At 42.2% G+C, this 17,194-nt stretch overlaps 1 protein-coding gene across 3 annotated transcripts in view; it reads left to right on the top strand.

Annotated features, from left to right (window-relative positions):
- The first annotated feature begins 491 nt into the window (after positions 1-491).
- Ppp1r13b (protein phosphatase 1, regulatory subunit 13B) overlaps positions 492-17,194 on the top strand; it is a 75,005-nt gene continuing 58,302 nt past the window's right edge. For all 3 annotated transcript variants that reach the window (XM_013507841.1, XM_005410811.2, XM_005410809.2), the window contains exon 1: positions 492-548. In XM_013507841.1, the coding sequence (XP_013363295.1) occupies positions 507-548 (42 nt within the window). In that variant the 5' untranslated portion in view covers positions 492-506. The remainder of the gene's footprint in view (positions 549-17,194) is intronic.

The raw sequence follows: 17,194 nt of genomic DNA, 5'->3' as shown, positions 1-17,194 counted from the left end.
TGCCTCAGTTTCCCAGGGTCCTGGAATTATCAATACCATCATACCTAGTGAATTTTTGTGTTTTGCTAGCTTTTTTAAAGTACTGAAGTCTGTTAATCCTTCATTGTTAAGGGTACAGTAGGAGAATCTCTAGATATTTATGAGATACTGGCCAGTATTCAAAGAAATCTGGTGCTGAAAATTGCCTAAACCAGAACTCCGCAGTACCACTGAGTTGGTGGGACAGGACATAAACTTGGGAATTCTCAGTTTTTAGAGACTGAAATAGATATTTAGATCTTTGTAAAATCTCACTGCCTTTATCTTCTACATTCAACGCCATGTAGCACCTAGCATGATCTAAACTGAAATGTCTTATACTTTCATTTAGAAATGTTCACTGTATTTCTTATCATTTGCAGCTTTATTAGATTGTCCTGAACCCATAGTTTATGATCTCTGTCACTACCAAAGGAGGGATGCAGAGAAGACTGCTGAGGTCCTTTGAAGTGCTGCCTTCCTAGGGCATGTGGGGTGAGACAGAAGGCTCTCTGTGGGAAGTGGCCATGGTGAGGCTCCTCTTGGAATGGGGTCTGAGTCTGCCTTGCAGATGGTCCTGAGATCCAGGCAGGCTTAGAGGCCTGGCAGAGTAGGAGGCAGCTCTGTGCTGGATCCCAGATGGACATTTTGAACAAGTGTTTGTGTTCTGGGTATCTGACAGGACACTGTGAAAGGTGCAGATGGCCCCCTAGGGGAGATAGATGTAGCACCCTAAAAGTGAGATATAGTGCTTACTAACTTCAACTATATGTCACAAGGTGGTGAGCACCTGGGATTGAGAGATCCTAACCCTTCAAGGCCTCCACAGTTGGCTGTGTGGCAGAGATGTGCAGAGCACATGTGGGATGGGAGTGTTTGAGAATGCAGTCTTTGGAATCTGGTAATCCTGGTCCCAGGCCTGGCTCTGCTACTTACTAGCTATGTGACCTTAGACAAATTATGTAACGTTCTAGAACTTATTTCCTCATATGTAAAACAAAAGTAGTAATGCCTATCTTAAGTAAATCATGGTGTGGTCATGTAGAGAAATAATATGTAGCCTGAAAAAGAATGTAGTAGAACTGTGTGGATTCTTGTAGGAAAATGCCCAAAATATGTTCGCTAAAAAAAAACCAGAATTCTACTTACTGGGCCTCATTGTAAAAAAACATTCTGTGGTATAGAAAAAGTTGTGAAGATGCCAAGTGTAGTGGGCATGCCTGTAATCCCAGCACTCAGGGGGCTGAGGCAGGAGGATCATTATTAGTTCAAGGCCAGCCTGAAGTGCATAGTGAGACCCTGTCTCAAAAAGACCAAAAAAAAAAAAATTTGCTAAGGATATATACTAGTTGTAACTGTAGGGCATTGTTTCTTTTATTTCCTCTATTGTTTGATCCTTTTAAAAATAGTATGTTGTCACTTTAAAAATTATAGAGACACTTAAGAAAAATGTAGTTCCCAGGATTTCTGGCTGGATTGAAAGATAATTGTAAGTGGAGAAGGCCTTCCACTTGTCCTAGGTCTGGCACCCAGAGTGCTGGTACAGATGGTCACTGAGGAGAAACAGTGCTAGGTTGCACAATCCTTGGTGGTGGAAATTGGATTCTGAGGTTTTGAATTTCCAAAGTGAGTTGATTTCCTGGGTCTTGGTTGTCACCTGGGGACCAAAGTCCATGAGCGTTGACTGGCCTTGTAGAGGAGGCCAGACACAGACCAGAGCCCCCTTCTCCTTTGAGAATAACACTGTCCATCTCACCTGGAGGGAAGGGAAAGAGTGGCAGGCCCGCTCATGTATACCTGGATGAGGCACCAGGCCCTTCTTGAACCTACTCCTCTGTCTAAAATGAGGCCAGTGTGCCCTACTCATCCACTTGCATGTTACCTGTTGCATTAACACAGGGTTGGGAGAGAATTTTTTTGAGGAGAAATTGATGAATCTTCTTAGGTTTACTTTTCACCACCTGATGAAGTAGGTAGTGGAAATGAATTTTCATGAAAAAAGAAATTTATTCTGTGGGGTTTTGCTGTTTTCTTTGTAGACCTATTTTAAAACATTTGTTTCTTTGTGATCTGCATCTCTTGGGAGCATTCTGTCTGGATGGAACAATGTAGCTTTTTCGTAGGGGTAGTTTATATCGTGTGATCCTATAGCCAGAGGTGCAAGGGAAGGTGTTGGTTTGACCTGTTGTCTTGGCAGTCTGTCCTGTTAGCTCCTGTTTTCCTCTCTCCACACTGGTATATTTGGTTCTTAATAATATGGTCACCTCAGTTTTATCCCAATTAAATGCCATGGACTTACTTATTAAATTTGGGGGTTTTTTTGTTTGTTTTTATTTTGAGACAAAGTCTTGGTCTGTGGCTCAAGCTGACCTCAAGCTTGTGATCCTTCTGCCTCAGCCTCTGAAGTGCTGAAATTAAGTTGTGTGTTGGGGCTGGGGATTTAGCTCAGCGGCAAAGCGCCTGCCTGGCAAGCGCAAGGTCATGAGTTCGGTTCCCGGTACCGGAGAAAAACCAAAAAAAAAAAAAAAAAAGGTGTGTGTCACCATAGTTAGCCTTGGACTTATTTATTTTTGGCTTTTGCTTTTTAAGAAAGGGTTTCACTATGTAGGTCAGGCTGGCCTTGAGCTCACTATGTAGCCCAGACTGGCCTTGAACTCACACTGATCCACCTGCCTCAACCTCCAAGTGCTGGGATAACAAATGTGCACCACCATGCCTGGCTGGAACTTATTTTTAGCAAAGTGTTGTCACTTAGCTGACATTTTCTAGGATCCTGCTGATTTTATGAAACCTCATATTTTCAAATCACATTATAGTCTTTTTATGATCAGTTACCGCTTACTATTTGCCTGATTTATATGTTCCTGTGTCAATCTTGGGTTTCCTTTGTGACTTAATTTCAGTTCATTTCTACAGTTTTTAAATTACTGAGAGTGTTTCCCAATTTTTTTAGTCACCAAATTATTGTCATGTATTGAAATTAAAAAGATGAGGAGGAAATTAAGTTTGAAGATATTATCTGTCCAGTTTTGTGCTGAACATTTTACAGACCTCCTCACAGAACATTAAATAAACAATGTAACTAGATAACTGCTGGGAGCTGGGCAGGTGCTGGGCTGAGAGGAGACCAAGGTTTCAGAGTAGATTTTGTTAATAAGATTTATTAACCTTGACAGATTATACCCTTCCCTGGGCTTCTGCTTTCTTATCTATAAAGTGGGGAAAGAGTATTGGTTAGATTAGGTTCTAGTCTGGCTCCAAGATTTTATGACTAATCTTTTTGACAGTTTAAATTTGAAATTCCTGGCATATCCCTTGAATTGAATTGAATACTTTTTAAAGCATTAAGAAGGTTACTTGCTTATCACTAACTCAGTTTACACACAGGCACACACACAGAGCCGTGTGTGTGTGTGTGTGTATGTGTGTGTGTATTCTTTCCCCAAAACCCTTCAGTCTTTTTTTTCTTTTTCTTTCTTTCTTTCTTTCTTTCTTTCTTTCTTTCTTTTTTTTTTTTTTTGGTCTTACTGAGACAGGGTCTCACTATGCAGTTCAGGCTGACCTTGAGCTCACTTTGTAGCCCAGTCTGGTCTCGAACTCACAACGATCCTCCTGCCTCAGCCTCCTGAGTGCTGGGATTATAGTTGTGTGCCACCATGCCTGGCTTCAGTCATTGTTGAAAAAAAGAAAAACCTGCATACTATCAAGTCTCAGATTTGCAGCTTAAAGTGTATGCTTTTCTTATAGCACTGGTACGAATGTTACCTTGGGGGACACAACATTTTCTTTTTGTGTTAAAATATGGACCCTTATGAGGGCATCCTGAGTGCTGAGCCCTGTGAGCTACTTTTGAGAGCAGAGGAGATTTTATGACTCTCGCAAGACGAAAGGTGATGTGTCAGCCTTAGCCCTGTTTTCCTCCTCCTGTGTGGAAGTAGCTGAGCTTTCGCCTTGGTAGAGCAGGTCTGCTCTGTGCTTGCTGAGCAGGGCCCACGGCCTTGACCTGGCGCTGGTGGGAAGGGAAGGGCAGCCTAGTGCAGCGAGCCTGCCTCTCCAGTGGCTGGGAGCCCAGCCAGGATTGTTGCTGCCCTCTTCTCCTACCCCTCCCTGTCACTAAGCTCTGCACCTGATGGTGGGGAGGGGATTGGTCCCAGCCTCAGAGGGAGTTTAGTGAAGGCGGCCACCTTCCCAACCAGTCACCTTCCCAGCCAGTCACCCTGGGATTCAAGTGTGACTCTTCCTTAAGGAAAGGCGGCACCTGGATGAGTGCCGAGCTGTTGTGTATCCCAGGTTTCTGTGTAAAGTGCTGATCACTGTAGGAGATAAGTTTATTTTAGCTGCAAGTGGCAGAAACCAGCTCTTGCTTTATAACACCGAGGAAGGAGGGTGTTCTTAGAGGACACTGGAGGGAGAGCAGACCCACCTGATCTTCAGATAGGACAGGAAGGGCTGGTGCTGGAGTCCATGGCAGCAAGCTGACCTGGGTCTTCCCTGGGGTGGTCTCTTCCCTGACCAGCCTCGCCTGTGCTGTCACAGTATTGTCAGAGGAGCCTCACTGCTACCCAGCCCTGTCATGCTGTCACAGGGATGCTCACACTCACCTGGAGTTTTGTCTTCTCTCCTGAGGGGGCCTCATCTTTTCTGCCTGCTCTGTTCTCAGCAAAGCATCCGTGTGAGCCTGGAGGTTCTCCTGTCAGAATCGCCACTTGGGCGGCACTTTCTGGGGCCACAGTCTCCTTTTGAGAAGAAACCTCTGTCTTTTTCTGTCTTTGGTGTCTCTCTGCTGCTGCAAAGCTGGACCCCTAGTGAATCTCAGTCTTGTTTGGCATTCATTCTGCCCTGGGCCTTTCGCTTGTTCCTTTTGCTGGTGTGCATCTCCTTCAAGGTGTCCTGTGTCTCACTCTGTTACCTTCTTCAGGGAGGCCTTTCTTAACCACCACTTCTAAAACTGAAATCACACCATCCCGTCACCTTTGTCTGTGTTTTCCAGTCTCTGTTACCACCTACTGTCCTATCTGTTCTCCGTACTCTGTGTCTCCCCATCCATGAAAAAACTCCACAATGACAGGAGCCCTGTCTGCGTCAGCAGTGCCGAGTCCTGGCACAGAATGGGCACACCAGGCACCTGTAGAATGCAGAGCATTGAGTGTGCATTGAGCCGGTGGTAGCAAGAGGGACGGGTGTGATGTGACGTAAGCACGGGCCCAGGCCCTGTGTCCAGAGGGGGAAGGGGTGGCCCTGTGAGGCGCTTCGTGATGTCTGCATGCTGTGACGAGGACCAGGTCAAGTGGTGTGTAATTGTCCCACAGAGGTGCTAAGGAAGCTGCATCTCTTTCTCCAGCTGTGAAAATCCGTGGCTGTCCATTAACGTCCAGAAATTGTAATATTGTGGTACAGCTTGTTGTTTGGAAGAGTAGAAATTACAGCTCTGTAATAACAGGAAACTTACATGCAGCCTGTTTTACCAAGTGGTAGAATACATAATTATTGCCTCAAAAGTAACGGTGGTGAAATTCTGCAAATTATATGTGGATCTGTGTTTGGACCTTTCTGGTCCTTAAGCAGACCCAAATCTCAAGGGCCAGGTCCAGTTTTAGGAGAGGTGAATTCATAGAGTAGGGAGACACTGAAGGTTTTACCTCTTACTACTTTTCTTTTTCCTTTTCTTTTCTTTTTTGTCTTTTTGAGACAGGGTCTCTCCATGCAGTTCAGGCTGGCCTTGAGCTCACTTTGTAGCTCAGGCTGGTTACCAACTTGCAATGATCCTCTGCCTCAGCCTCCCAAGTGCTGAGATGACAGGTGTACGCTGCCACACCTGGCTATTTGTTTTCTTTAGTAGGAAGTCTCTTGATGGGAGGCAGTCTGGACTGTTGTTCATTCATCTTTAGATTTTATGTTTTTGTTTTTTTTGAGACAGGGTCTTGCTATGTAGTTAGAGTTGGTCTTAAACTCACTATGTAGCCCAGGCTGCCCTTGAACTCAGTATGATTCCCTTGCCTCCGCCTTCTGAGTGCTGGGATTACAGGTATCCACTATCACACCCAGCTTCATTCATTCATTTATTTATTTGTCTTTCTGAGACAGGGTCTCACTATACAGTTCAGGCTGGCCTTGAGCTCACTTTGTAGCCCAGTCTGGCCTCGAACTCACAACGATCCTCCTGCCTCAGCCTCCCGAGTACTGGGATTACAGGCATGTGCCACCACGTCCGGCCGTTTTTGGATTTTATAATGAATATCTATTAATGTATTTTTATATTCATATTTATGCTTTTTCCAAAGGTACTTTTGTACATTATGTTTGAAGTTAGTTCTTTCATTAAAAATAGTTTGACTTTATGTTTCTAACTTAGATAAAGCGTATTTTCTACAATTTATCATGATGAAGAACTTGACTAGTTAGGTTTTAAATGTCCATGAATGAGTATTCATGCTCCATTTCTGAACTATTCAAGCAGAAATGTAGACTCTGGAGCTGACCTCTGGGGTTTGATTCTCATCTCTGGCTCTTGGTCATCTTGTGACCTGAGATTGTTCCTGTCTGTCTGCAGGACAGGATCATTCCAGCACCTGGTCTCTAGGCCTGTTGGGAGAGGTAAATGATACTATGTAGGTAAGAAAAGGGGGCCTGTACCTTTTCAGTAAGTGGTACAATAACAAAAATGATGATTGTTTTTATTAGAAGTAAATGGCAGAAGTTCTTTGATATTAAGTACAGTATCTTGTTTTGATTTTAGGCCCCTAAAACATATCAGTACTAGCAAGTTTTGAATAAGAAGGAAAATACACAGTTCTGTACATATTGTACTCCAGATATGTAAATAATTTTCTTTTAATTTTATTTATTTATTTATCTTTCAGTACTGAGGATCGAACTCAGGACCTTGCGCTTGCCGGGCAGGCGCTGTGCCGCCGAGCTAAATCCCCAGCCCCCGCAAATAATTTCATGAGCATAAAATACTTAGTGTGAAAACATATTTTTAAACTTCTAGAGTTCACATTTTAAAATGCTCTGAGTTACTGCTCTCAGATTTAGACAAGGCTTTTTCTTTTTAAATATCACAGGCTTTGTATGGAGATTGGTAAATTTATGTTTAGTCTTCGTTTTGGTGGTGTAGTTCTGATTGCAGTTGTTATTGGGCAGTGCTCACGCTGAACTGTCTCCCAGGAACTTACCTAATTAGGGGAGACTTTACTCACTGTGCTCAGCTGCAACAAGGGCAGTCTCTTGTTTCTGTAGGCGTCTTATCGTGGTTCCTGTCATTAGTGCCCGACTTCAGCTTCCACAGGTCTGCAGGACACTGGTTTAAGTATTTTCCCTTTGTAAAAGGCATAGATAATCTCCAGGCCCTAGTACTTTTGTTTTCACTCTTGACTTTTCCTTAGGTTTGTTAGGATGAGAAACTTTGAGAGCAGTAACTCAGAGCATTCTACGCAAATTCATAGTGGCATCATGGCTTTCAAGAGCTGGCTGACATCTGAAAGGAAAAGAGAGCACCATTTTTAAGAAGATAGGGCACTGTTGGACTTACTTTTCCTTTGAGTATTCTATTCTGATTTCAGTGTTTCTAGGTACATGATTATATAAAAGTGCTCTTAAGGGATATGTATGTATGTATGTATGTTTTTGAAGCAGGGTCTCACTGTGTAGTTCAGGCTGGCCTTGAACTCACTATATAATCCAGGCAAACCTGGAACTCATGGCAGTGCTCCTGCCTCAGCCTCCCAAGTACTGGTATTACAGGTGTGCAGCACCACGCCTGGGACATTATTTTAGTAATTGTCATTGTTTCAAGCCCCATTTTCCTGCTGGCAAAACATTTAGTAGTGAATTATCAGTATTTGCAGAAATGAAAAAATAGAATTTGTATATATAAATACTTACCAGAGAAAAGGAAAAAATATATACAAGAAAACAATACAGTGTTTTATTTCAAATTATTTTCAATGAGAAAACTATTTTACTGATTATGTAGGTTGAATAATTGGCATAGCTTTTTTTGGTAATAGTTTTACTGGGATGTAATTTATATACCATATAATTTATAACTTATATACCATATAATTCACCCTTTCAAAGTACACACTTAGGTAGTAGTTTCTAATATAGTCACAGAGTTGTGCAAATATCACCACCATCCTAACTGTAAAATATTTCCACCACTGAAAGAAACCCTGTAGCCATCAGCCACTGCACCTCTCATTCCCCAGCTCCTGGTGGCCACTAATCTGCTTTCTGTCTCTGCGGGCTTTCCTGCTGTGGGACCCTTCAGTGCATGCATCTCTTGCAGTAACGATTCCATGGTTCATCCACGTTACAGCCTCCGCTGCTTTCCTTTGCAACCCCCACCCTTTTTTGGTGGTATTAGAGGTTGAACCCAAAGCTATCCCGCTGAACTAATCCCTATCCCTCCTATTTTTTTTATTTTGAGAGAGTTTTCCAACCTGAGTTCAAACTTTCTATCCTCTTCCTCAGACTCTCAGAGTGCTGGGATTATAGGTATGGGCCACCACACCTAGCCACCACTGCATTCTTTTTTTGTGAGGATACCACATTGTGTTCACCATTCATGTGTTTGGGTTTTCAACCCCACCCACCCACCCAACAAACACGTGGGATTGAACCCAGGGCCTTGTTCATGCGAGCCAAGTGCTCTGCCACTTAGCTACATCTTTGTTGTCCTTTAAATTTTTATTTAGAGACAGGATCTTGGTAAGCTGTTCAACTTGGCCTCAAACTTCTGATCATCCTGGTTCAGGCTCCCAAGTAGCTGGGAGTATAGGTTTTTGGTACCATGTGTGTGGCTTGTTCCCACTTTTGATTGTTATGAATAATGCTGCTATAAGATAAGCACTTGTATGCAGGGTTTTTGTGTGAACATATGTTTTTAGTTTTTCCATGAATATAAGTAGTATGTGTATTTCTAAAAATACACATGGAGCCAAACATGGTAGCACATGCCTATAATTCCAGCACGTGGGAGACTGAGGCAGGAGCATCACCACAAGTTTGAGGGCAGCCTGGGCTACATAGTGAGTTCAAGAACAGCCTGAACTCTGCATAGTGAGATTTTGTCTCAAAAGAAAAAGAAAAAAACCAAAACCAAAAAACCATCATGTGGATCTGGGCATGGTGGGAACCCATCTGATCCCAGTTACTCAGAAGGTTGAGGTGGGAGGATCACACTTCGGGACCAGCCTGGGCAATATAACAAGACCTGGAAGGAAGGGAGGGGCAAGGGGCGAAGGGAGGAAAGAGAAAATTTGAGTAGAACATTCTAGTCAGATATTTTTTATAGTTGACTAAGGAAAGAGTTGCCATGATTCTTTGGTCTGGTTCTTCCATAGAATGATTAGATGAAAAAAAGTTCTCACTTTGCATTTGATTCTTTTTATTTAACTTGGTTAATTGAGAAGTTGTTAAATAATGAGGGAGTATATTATAATTACAGGGGTATTATTAAATTTTTGCTGTCCTTATTTTAAAGTAATTTTTAATAGTGATTCAGAGTGGGAGCTTTGGAGTCAGCAGACTGGGTTGAGTGTGGGCAGTGGTACTTACTGGCTCAGTGACCTTGGACAAGTTACTTCCCCTCTCCATGCCTCTTTCCCTCGTCTGTGAAATGAGGAGTAGTGCCTGTCTCACATCTGGGTGCGGGGATTGAAAATGTGTAAAGTCCATGTCATTGTGCCTAGCAGTAAGCACTGCAAAATAGTGATGGAAGTGGCTTTTACCTAATGCAAGGAGGTTTTAGTTTTGTGGAAGTTCCTCTCATAGTGTTTTTTCAAACTTTTTGGACTGTGACCCACACAAAGAAACATCTTTTGCCAGGGATGGTGGTTCACACCTGTAACCCCAGCACTTGGGAGGTAGAAGCAGTTCAAGGCCAGCCTGAACTACATAGCAAGACACTGTCTTTAAAAAACCTTAAAGAAGGGCTGGGATATAGCTCAGGAGCATAGTGCCTGCCTGGCAAGCACAAGGTCATGAGTTCAGTCCTTGGTACCAAAAACAAAAACAAAAGAACACCTTAAAGAAAAGTAAAAGGGGAAAAAAAAGAAACATCTTTCAAAGGTGACTGGGACCAGGGATATAGGTCAGCAGCACAATGCCTGCCCAGCAAGCTCAAGATCCTGAGTTTGATTCCTGGTACCAAAAAAAAAAAAAAGTGACTCATTTCTTACATGTGCTCTCACACATATATTCTTTCTGTATATGCAGTCAGGTGTCTACATGCTCTTACCATATGCAGTATACTGTTTTTAAGACTTTTGGGGGGACAGGGACAGGATCTTTATAGTTCAGAGTGGCCTTGAACTTATATAATTCAGGCTGGTCTGGAACTCAATGGCAGTCCACTTGCCTCAGCCTCCTGAGTGTTGGGATTACTGGTGTGTGTTACTACGTTTGACTGCAGGACCATTGGAGCGTTTCAGACATACAGAAAAGTGGAGCAGAAAGCACATTTTCTCCACTGTTGCTGCTTTTCCTCATGGTTCCCTCATTACTAATATCTGACACTTGGTGTGGTACACTAAATTGTTACAGTCGATGGGCCAACACTCCAAAAACAGTGATCTGTTTTTGTTGACCACCGCTCATAGCTGATGTCAGCGTTTACCCTTGGTGTTGTATGGTACTGTGGGTTTTGACAAATGTGCAGTGATTCTGGTGCCATACAGGAGGCATCACTGCCTAAGAAGTCCCTGTACTCTGTCCATGAATTCCTCCTAATCCTGGAAGTCAGTGACATTCATTGTCACCCTTGTTTTGCTTTCTCATAGGGTTGGAGACTGGATGTAACCTTTCCAGTTGATTCACCTAGCATCATGCATCTACAGACCTCTGTGTCTTTTTGTGATTTGGTGGCTTATTTTTTATTGCTGGATAATACTCCACTGTCTGATGTGCCACACTTTGGTTCGTTTATCTGTTCACATACTAAAGAACATCTTTGCTTCCAATTTTCTGCAATTTATAGATGAAGCCATTACAAATAAGTATCTGTAGGTTTTTATGTGGGCTTAGGTTTGTAGCTCCTCTGGGTCAGTACTATAGAGTGCTATCCCTGAATCTCATGGTGAAAGTATACTTAGTTTGGTATCAAGCCATCAAGCTGTCTTCTACAGTGGCTGTAGCATTTTGTGTTTACATAAGTCATTTTCTGTTGCTCCACATCCTCACTAGCATTGTTGTGGACACTGTTTTGGCTTTTGGCTCCTCTAGTAGGTGAGTATAGGTGTTTGATTTTGTACTAATAGAGTTTCCTAAGTAACCGCCACTGGTGAACATCTTTACATGTGTTTGTCATATGTATGTTGTCCTTGGTCAGATGTTCAGCCAGATTGTGCATTTCGCAAATTGAATTGTTTTGTTGAGTTTCAAGTCTTTTGTACAGTTCGAATATAAGTTTATGAAATGTATGTTTTGCAGTTATTTTCTCCAAGTCTGTCTTGACTTTTCATTCTCTTAATGCTGTTTTATATTATTTTATTCCGTTGACAATGAACTGGTCCCATTGCACATGGTGGTGCCCACCTAAAACCCCAATACTCGGGAGGCTGAGACAGAAAGATCTCCATGAGTTTGAGGCCAACCTGGGTTATATAGTGAGGTCATGGTCAGTCTGAACTACATAATGAGACCCTGTCTGAAAAAAAACAAAACAAAAACACCCCCCAAAATGAACTTGTCCTATAAATTGATTTTAAAACCTACTAGTAGGTCATAGCCTACAATTTGCAATTCAGTGTTTGTTCTGTTTCTGTGGCATTCATATATGTGATGTCAGTGAGGTAACTGACATTTCAGGTCGAGATCCCCAACACTGATGAGCAGCGATGTCAGAACTTACATTTGCTTTTTTCTGTCCTAAAATACTCTTCAAGCTAATGGCTAGTCGGTGGCATTACTTCCATACCTCACAGTCATGACACATGTAGGCATTACAGAAAGCTTTATGAAATTTGCATTTCTACAGGGCTTTAGATGATTCCCTCAGAATACATGTCCTCCCATTCTGAAGGTGCTAAATGAATAAGGGGAAGGGAAGCTGAGATTTTGTATTTTGTGTTCTGTGGAATTTTGTATTCTGTGGAATAATGTATAATTGTATTTGGCCAGTTCACATTGGTCAGAGGGAATTTTTATATGATAGAATATATTTTTATTTTTATTTATTTATTTTTTGTACTGGGAATTGAACGCAGGACCTTGCGCTTGCCAGGCAGGCACTGTGGGTGGAATATATTTTTAATGTTAAAATTTAAAAGGAGATGACATAGTGATTTAAACTAAACAGTATTAGTACATTTTTTTCCTCACCGTTTTTAGTCAGATTTTATTGGTACATTTTAGATACATATATAATGATCACATTCATCGTAGAGAATTTGTACTTGCTATAACTTGATTTTTTTTTTTCTTGAGACAGGGTCTCACTATGTAATTCAGACCGGCCTTGAACTAACTCACCATGTAGTTCAGGCTGGCCTTGAACTCTAGGCAATCGTGCGTAAGCCTCTTAAGTGTTGGGATTACAGTCATGCACCACCATATTTGGCACTTTCTAGCCTTAACTTAATTAATTTCCTTTCTGATCTTTATAGTTTCTTTCCTTGCGCTAGTTTCAGATTTGGATTGTACATGTCTTTCTAGCAGCTGGAGAAGCATTATTATGTTGTTTAGTTGGAGTCACTCTGTTCTTTTCATGTATGTATTCACAGTTCCAAACTTGCCCTCTTAGAACTGCCCTTATTGTGTTCCATAGGTTTTGGTGTGTTGTGCTTCCATTGCCTTGTGACTCTAGGATCGTCTTTATTTTTTCCTTGGTTTCCTCTGGGATCCATTGATTATTCTTCAGCATATTGTTTAATCTTCATGTTCGTGTAGTTTCTGTGGCTTCTTTTGCTGTTGGGTTCTCACTTTGTTCTGCTATGATCTGATGGTATGTAGAGGATTATTTCAGTTCTTTTATATTTATTTAAGCACACTGTGGCCTAGTTCCCTGTACTATTAAGAAAAAAGTATATTCTACTTTTGGATAGAACAGTCCGTAGAGATCTGTTAAGTCCATTTGTGCAGTGGTGTGATTTTACTCTGATATTTCTGCTTTTTTTTTTTTTGGTCTGATTGTGAGAAGTGGGTTTTTGTTTTGTTTTATTTTGTTTTTCCTGGTACCGGGAATCGAACTCATGACCTTGCGCTTGCCGGGCAGGCGCTATGCCGCTGAGCTAGATCCCCAGCCCCGAGAAGTGGGTTTTTGAAGCCTTGTACTGTGACTGTATTGGTGTCTGTCTGTCCTTCTAAGTCCAGTAGTTTTTTTCTGTGAAGTTGGGTGTGCTGACATTGGGCACATAGATATTCCCGATTGTTATCTCTTTCCATTGAACTCATCTCTTTCTCAGTTATGCAGTAGCCACCTTTGTCTCTTCTGGTCAGTTTTGGTTTGAAATCATGCTGTGTCTGAAAATAAGATAGCTATTCCTGCTTGTTTTGGGCTCTGGGTGAATGGAGCATTGTTTCCCACCCTTTTGCTTTCAGTCTGTGTGGTTCCTTTTGGAGAGGTGCTTCTCCTGTAGGGAGTGTTATTGCATTTCGTTTTTTAATCCTGTCTGCTGGTCTGCTTCTTTTGATTGGGGAGTTGAGACCTTTCATCAAGAGTTATTATTGTCAGGTGTTTATTGAATTGTGTCATTGTATTATTTTTTCCAGTGCTGATTGTTTTTTCTCTTTCTGTTTAATTGTACTCCCAGTTAGATGTATTCTTTCCTTTTGGAATTGTTGGTGCTAGTGGCTTCCTTGTCTCTGTCTAGGACTGACGTATGTATTTTCTCCAGCACTGGTTTAGTGGTCATACGTTTCTTCAGGATTCTTTGTCATGGAAAGTTTCTACTTCTCCATCAATTTGTGTTTATTTGTTTGTTTGGTTTTTTTTTTTTTTGTCTTTTGAGACAGGCTCTCACTATGCATTTCAGGCTGGCCCTGAGCTCACTTTGTAGCCCAGGCTGGTCTCAAACTCACAATGATCTTCCTGCCTCAGTTTCCAAGTGCTGGGATTACAGGCATGCGCCACCACGCCCAGCCCTTTCCCATCAATTTTGAAGGCTAATTTTTTGATAGTTTTTGTTTTTGTTTTCTTTCAAGATAGGGTCTTGCTCTGTAGTTCAGCCTGGCCTCGAATTCAAGACTGTCTTCCTGTCTCAGCCTCCCTAGTTCTGGGACTACAGAGTGCACCACCACGCCCAGTTTGAATACAGTTTTGGGGCATCAATTTAATGTCCATTTAACTTAGACTTGATGCTATTAAAACACATAAAAATACCAAGCCTTTCCATTTATTTTTTTATTTTTGTGGTGCTTGAGTTTGGATCTACAGAGCACTGGTTATATCACCAGCCTTTTCCTTTCCTTTATTTTCCTTTTCCTTTCCCTTTCCTTTCCCTTTCTCCTCCTGTCTCCTTTTTAAAAAGCTCTTTTGAAACAGGATCTTCTTAAATTGCCCAGGCTGGCCCTGAAATTGTGATTCCCCAGCCTGTGATTTTGATATTGTACAAAGAGTATGGTAATTAGGAATATTGGAGCCTCCCAAGTAGCTGGACTTGTAGGTGTGTACCACCATACCCAGCACTACTCATTTATTTAGAAGAAAAAAAAATTTTTTTTTTTTTTTTTTTTTGTCTTTTTGAGACAGGGTTTTGCTATGCAGTTCAGGTTGCCCTTGAGCTCACTTTGTAGTCCAGGCTGGTCTCAAACTCACAGTGATCCTCCTGCCTCAGCCTCCCAAGTGCTAGGATTACAGGCACATGCCACCATGCCCAGGAAAACAATACAAATTCTAATCATGGAAATTGAACTTAATATGATCTTACTAAACTATACCTCTTTATAGTTCTTTTTTCCCCAAATTGCAGCAGGTGGGAATAACCCCCATTGCCCTGCACTGCCACCTTGTGGACAAAGGAGAGGCCTTGGCAAGGGAAACTGTGTCTCTGGATGTGACGGTCTGTCAGATACCATGTACTTACCTTGTTTAGGGGTCCTGACTTTTCCACTGACATTCTTCCCCCAACTTTTTCTGCTCTGTATACACATGAACTCAGTCAATAGAGGGTAAAACTCTGGCTATCTTTTCCCCTGTGAGCCTTAAGGGTGAAAAGGCAGAGAAGCCGCATAGCCTTCCTGATTCCCAGGTCTGCACCGAGGGTTTCATGGTGTGCACAGCGTACGTGGGCACTGGTGTTAGGGAGGACTGGTGGGAGCACATGCTCCTGAGCAGCCTGTGTCCCAGGTGCAGGACATGGACTGAGCCAAGGACTGTGGGCATCAGCTGGCAGTGTGCAGGGCCAGGGACAGAGGGTAGAATGATGCCATTTGGGGAACGCATGTGCTGAAGGAAGAGAGAAGTGCTGCCATGTCTGTGTGAAGAGCTGAGCTGCGCGGCCTCATGAGGACAGCAAGGGCGCGGGCCGGGCAGGAACGCTTGCCAGTGGGGAACATGGGAAGGAGGGGAGGAGTGTGGGGACTGCGGCATGGGTATGTCCTGCAGGTTGCGTGGGGCCCTGTGGATGGTAGACGGCTTTGGAATGGATTCTCAGAGCACAGGAGCTCATGGGAGGGTTTTAACCTAAGTGCAGTGTCTCAGGGTAGGTTCTGAAAGAGACCAATGCGGTTGCTCCTCCACCTGACAAGCGGTGATGGTGTCTGGTACTTTTTGAAGTTAGAGCTGATAGAACTACTAATGTGCTGTTCATGGCATCTGACAGAGAAAGAAGCCAAGCCCTTGCGTTGTGTGGGTGGGCAAGTGCTCCCAGGCGCCTGTTGTTCAGACTTCAAGAATGTGGGAGAAGGTGCTTGAGGTGACACCTTATTTACCCTGCAGTCGTAACATCTCTGAGGTTTTAAATTGAACAGAGCTGCAACACATAGGGCCTAGAAGGAGCTGACAAACAGGGCATATGGTTGTCTGGAGAGCTAAGAGAGTCTTCCTGCTGTGCCTTTGTCTCTACCCTATTGGACCCTTTCTGTGGTGTTTTTGAGCTACTTATTTTTTTCTAACTTGCATTTTTTTCTCTTTTCTCTTCCTTCCTTTCCCCTTTCCCCCACCCTACTTCCTTTTTCCTTTTAAGCAATTACTTCCCATTTCATAATATCTGTTGTACATTTTAGACCTTACTCGTAATTTCTCTCCCCAGGGAGATAATCTGATGTTTACACATGTGAGTCTGATTTATTTCACTAATGAGTATGGTCTCAAGTTGCATCCATTTACCTATAAAAGCCTCAAGTTTATCTTTCTTTATAGCTGAGTAGTACTCCATTGTATAAAAGTACCACATCTTTTTTTATCCATTCCTTGGCTGATAGGCATTTGGGGTTGTTTCCAGTATTTAGCTACTACAAATTGTGCTGCTATAAACATTGGTGCATATATATTGCTATAGTATAAATTTTTAAATTTTTCTGGGGAGATATTCAGTAGGGGAATAGCTGGGTCAAATGGGACTGCTGATCCTACCTTTTTGAGGAATCTCCATACGGATTTCCACAGTGGTTGCACCAGTGGAAAAGTTTTTTTTTTTTTTCCCCACCTCCTCACCAAGATTTGTTATTTTTTTTTTCCTGTTTTTTTTCCAGTACTGGGAATCGAACTCATGACCTTGCACTTGCCAGGCAGGCACTGTGTCACTGAGCTAAATCCCTAGCCCCAACATTTGTTACTGGTTGATTTCTTGATGATAGCCATTCTTTCTGGAGTGAGATGGAATGTCAGTGTTGTTTTAATTTGCATCTCTTGAATGACCAATGTTGTTTAACATTTTTTCATATATTTATGTGCCATTTGTATTTCTTCATCTGAGAAGCGTGTATTCATTTCAGAGGCCCACTTTTAGATTGGGTCTTTGAATTTTGGGGGTCTGATTTTTTCCAGTTCTTTATATGTTCTAGATAGGAGTTCTTTGGCTAAAATTTTTTCCCAATCTGTGGGTTGGCTTTTCACTCTGTTGTGATTTCTTTTGATATGTGAAAACTTTTTAATAAGATGAAGTCCCAGTTGTTGATTATTTGAAGTATTTCTAGTACAGTTTGGTTTTTGTTCATGAACTCTCTGCCTACACCTATGTCTTTAAGATTTCTACATACTTTCTCTTCCAGTAGATTTAGTGTTTCTGTTTTA

This window comes from Chinchilla lanigera, unplaced genomic scaffold, assembly GCF_000276665.1.
Source record: "Chinchilla lanigera isolate Chin_1 unplaced genomic scaffold, ChiLan1.0 scaffold00137, whole genome shotgun sequence".
Lineage (NCBI taxonomy): Eukaryota > Metazoa > Chordata > Mammalia > Rodentia > Chinchillidae > Chinchilla > Chinchilla lanigera.
The sequence above is the reverse complement of the archived record's forward strand: the minus strand, read 5'-3'. Positions and strand labels throughout refer to the sequence as shown.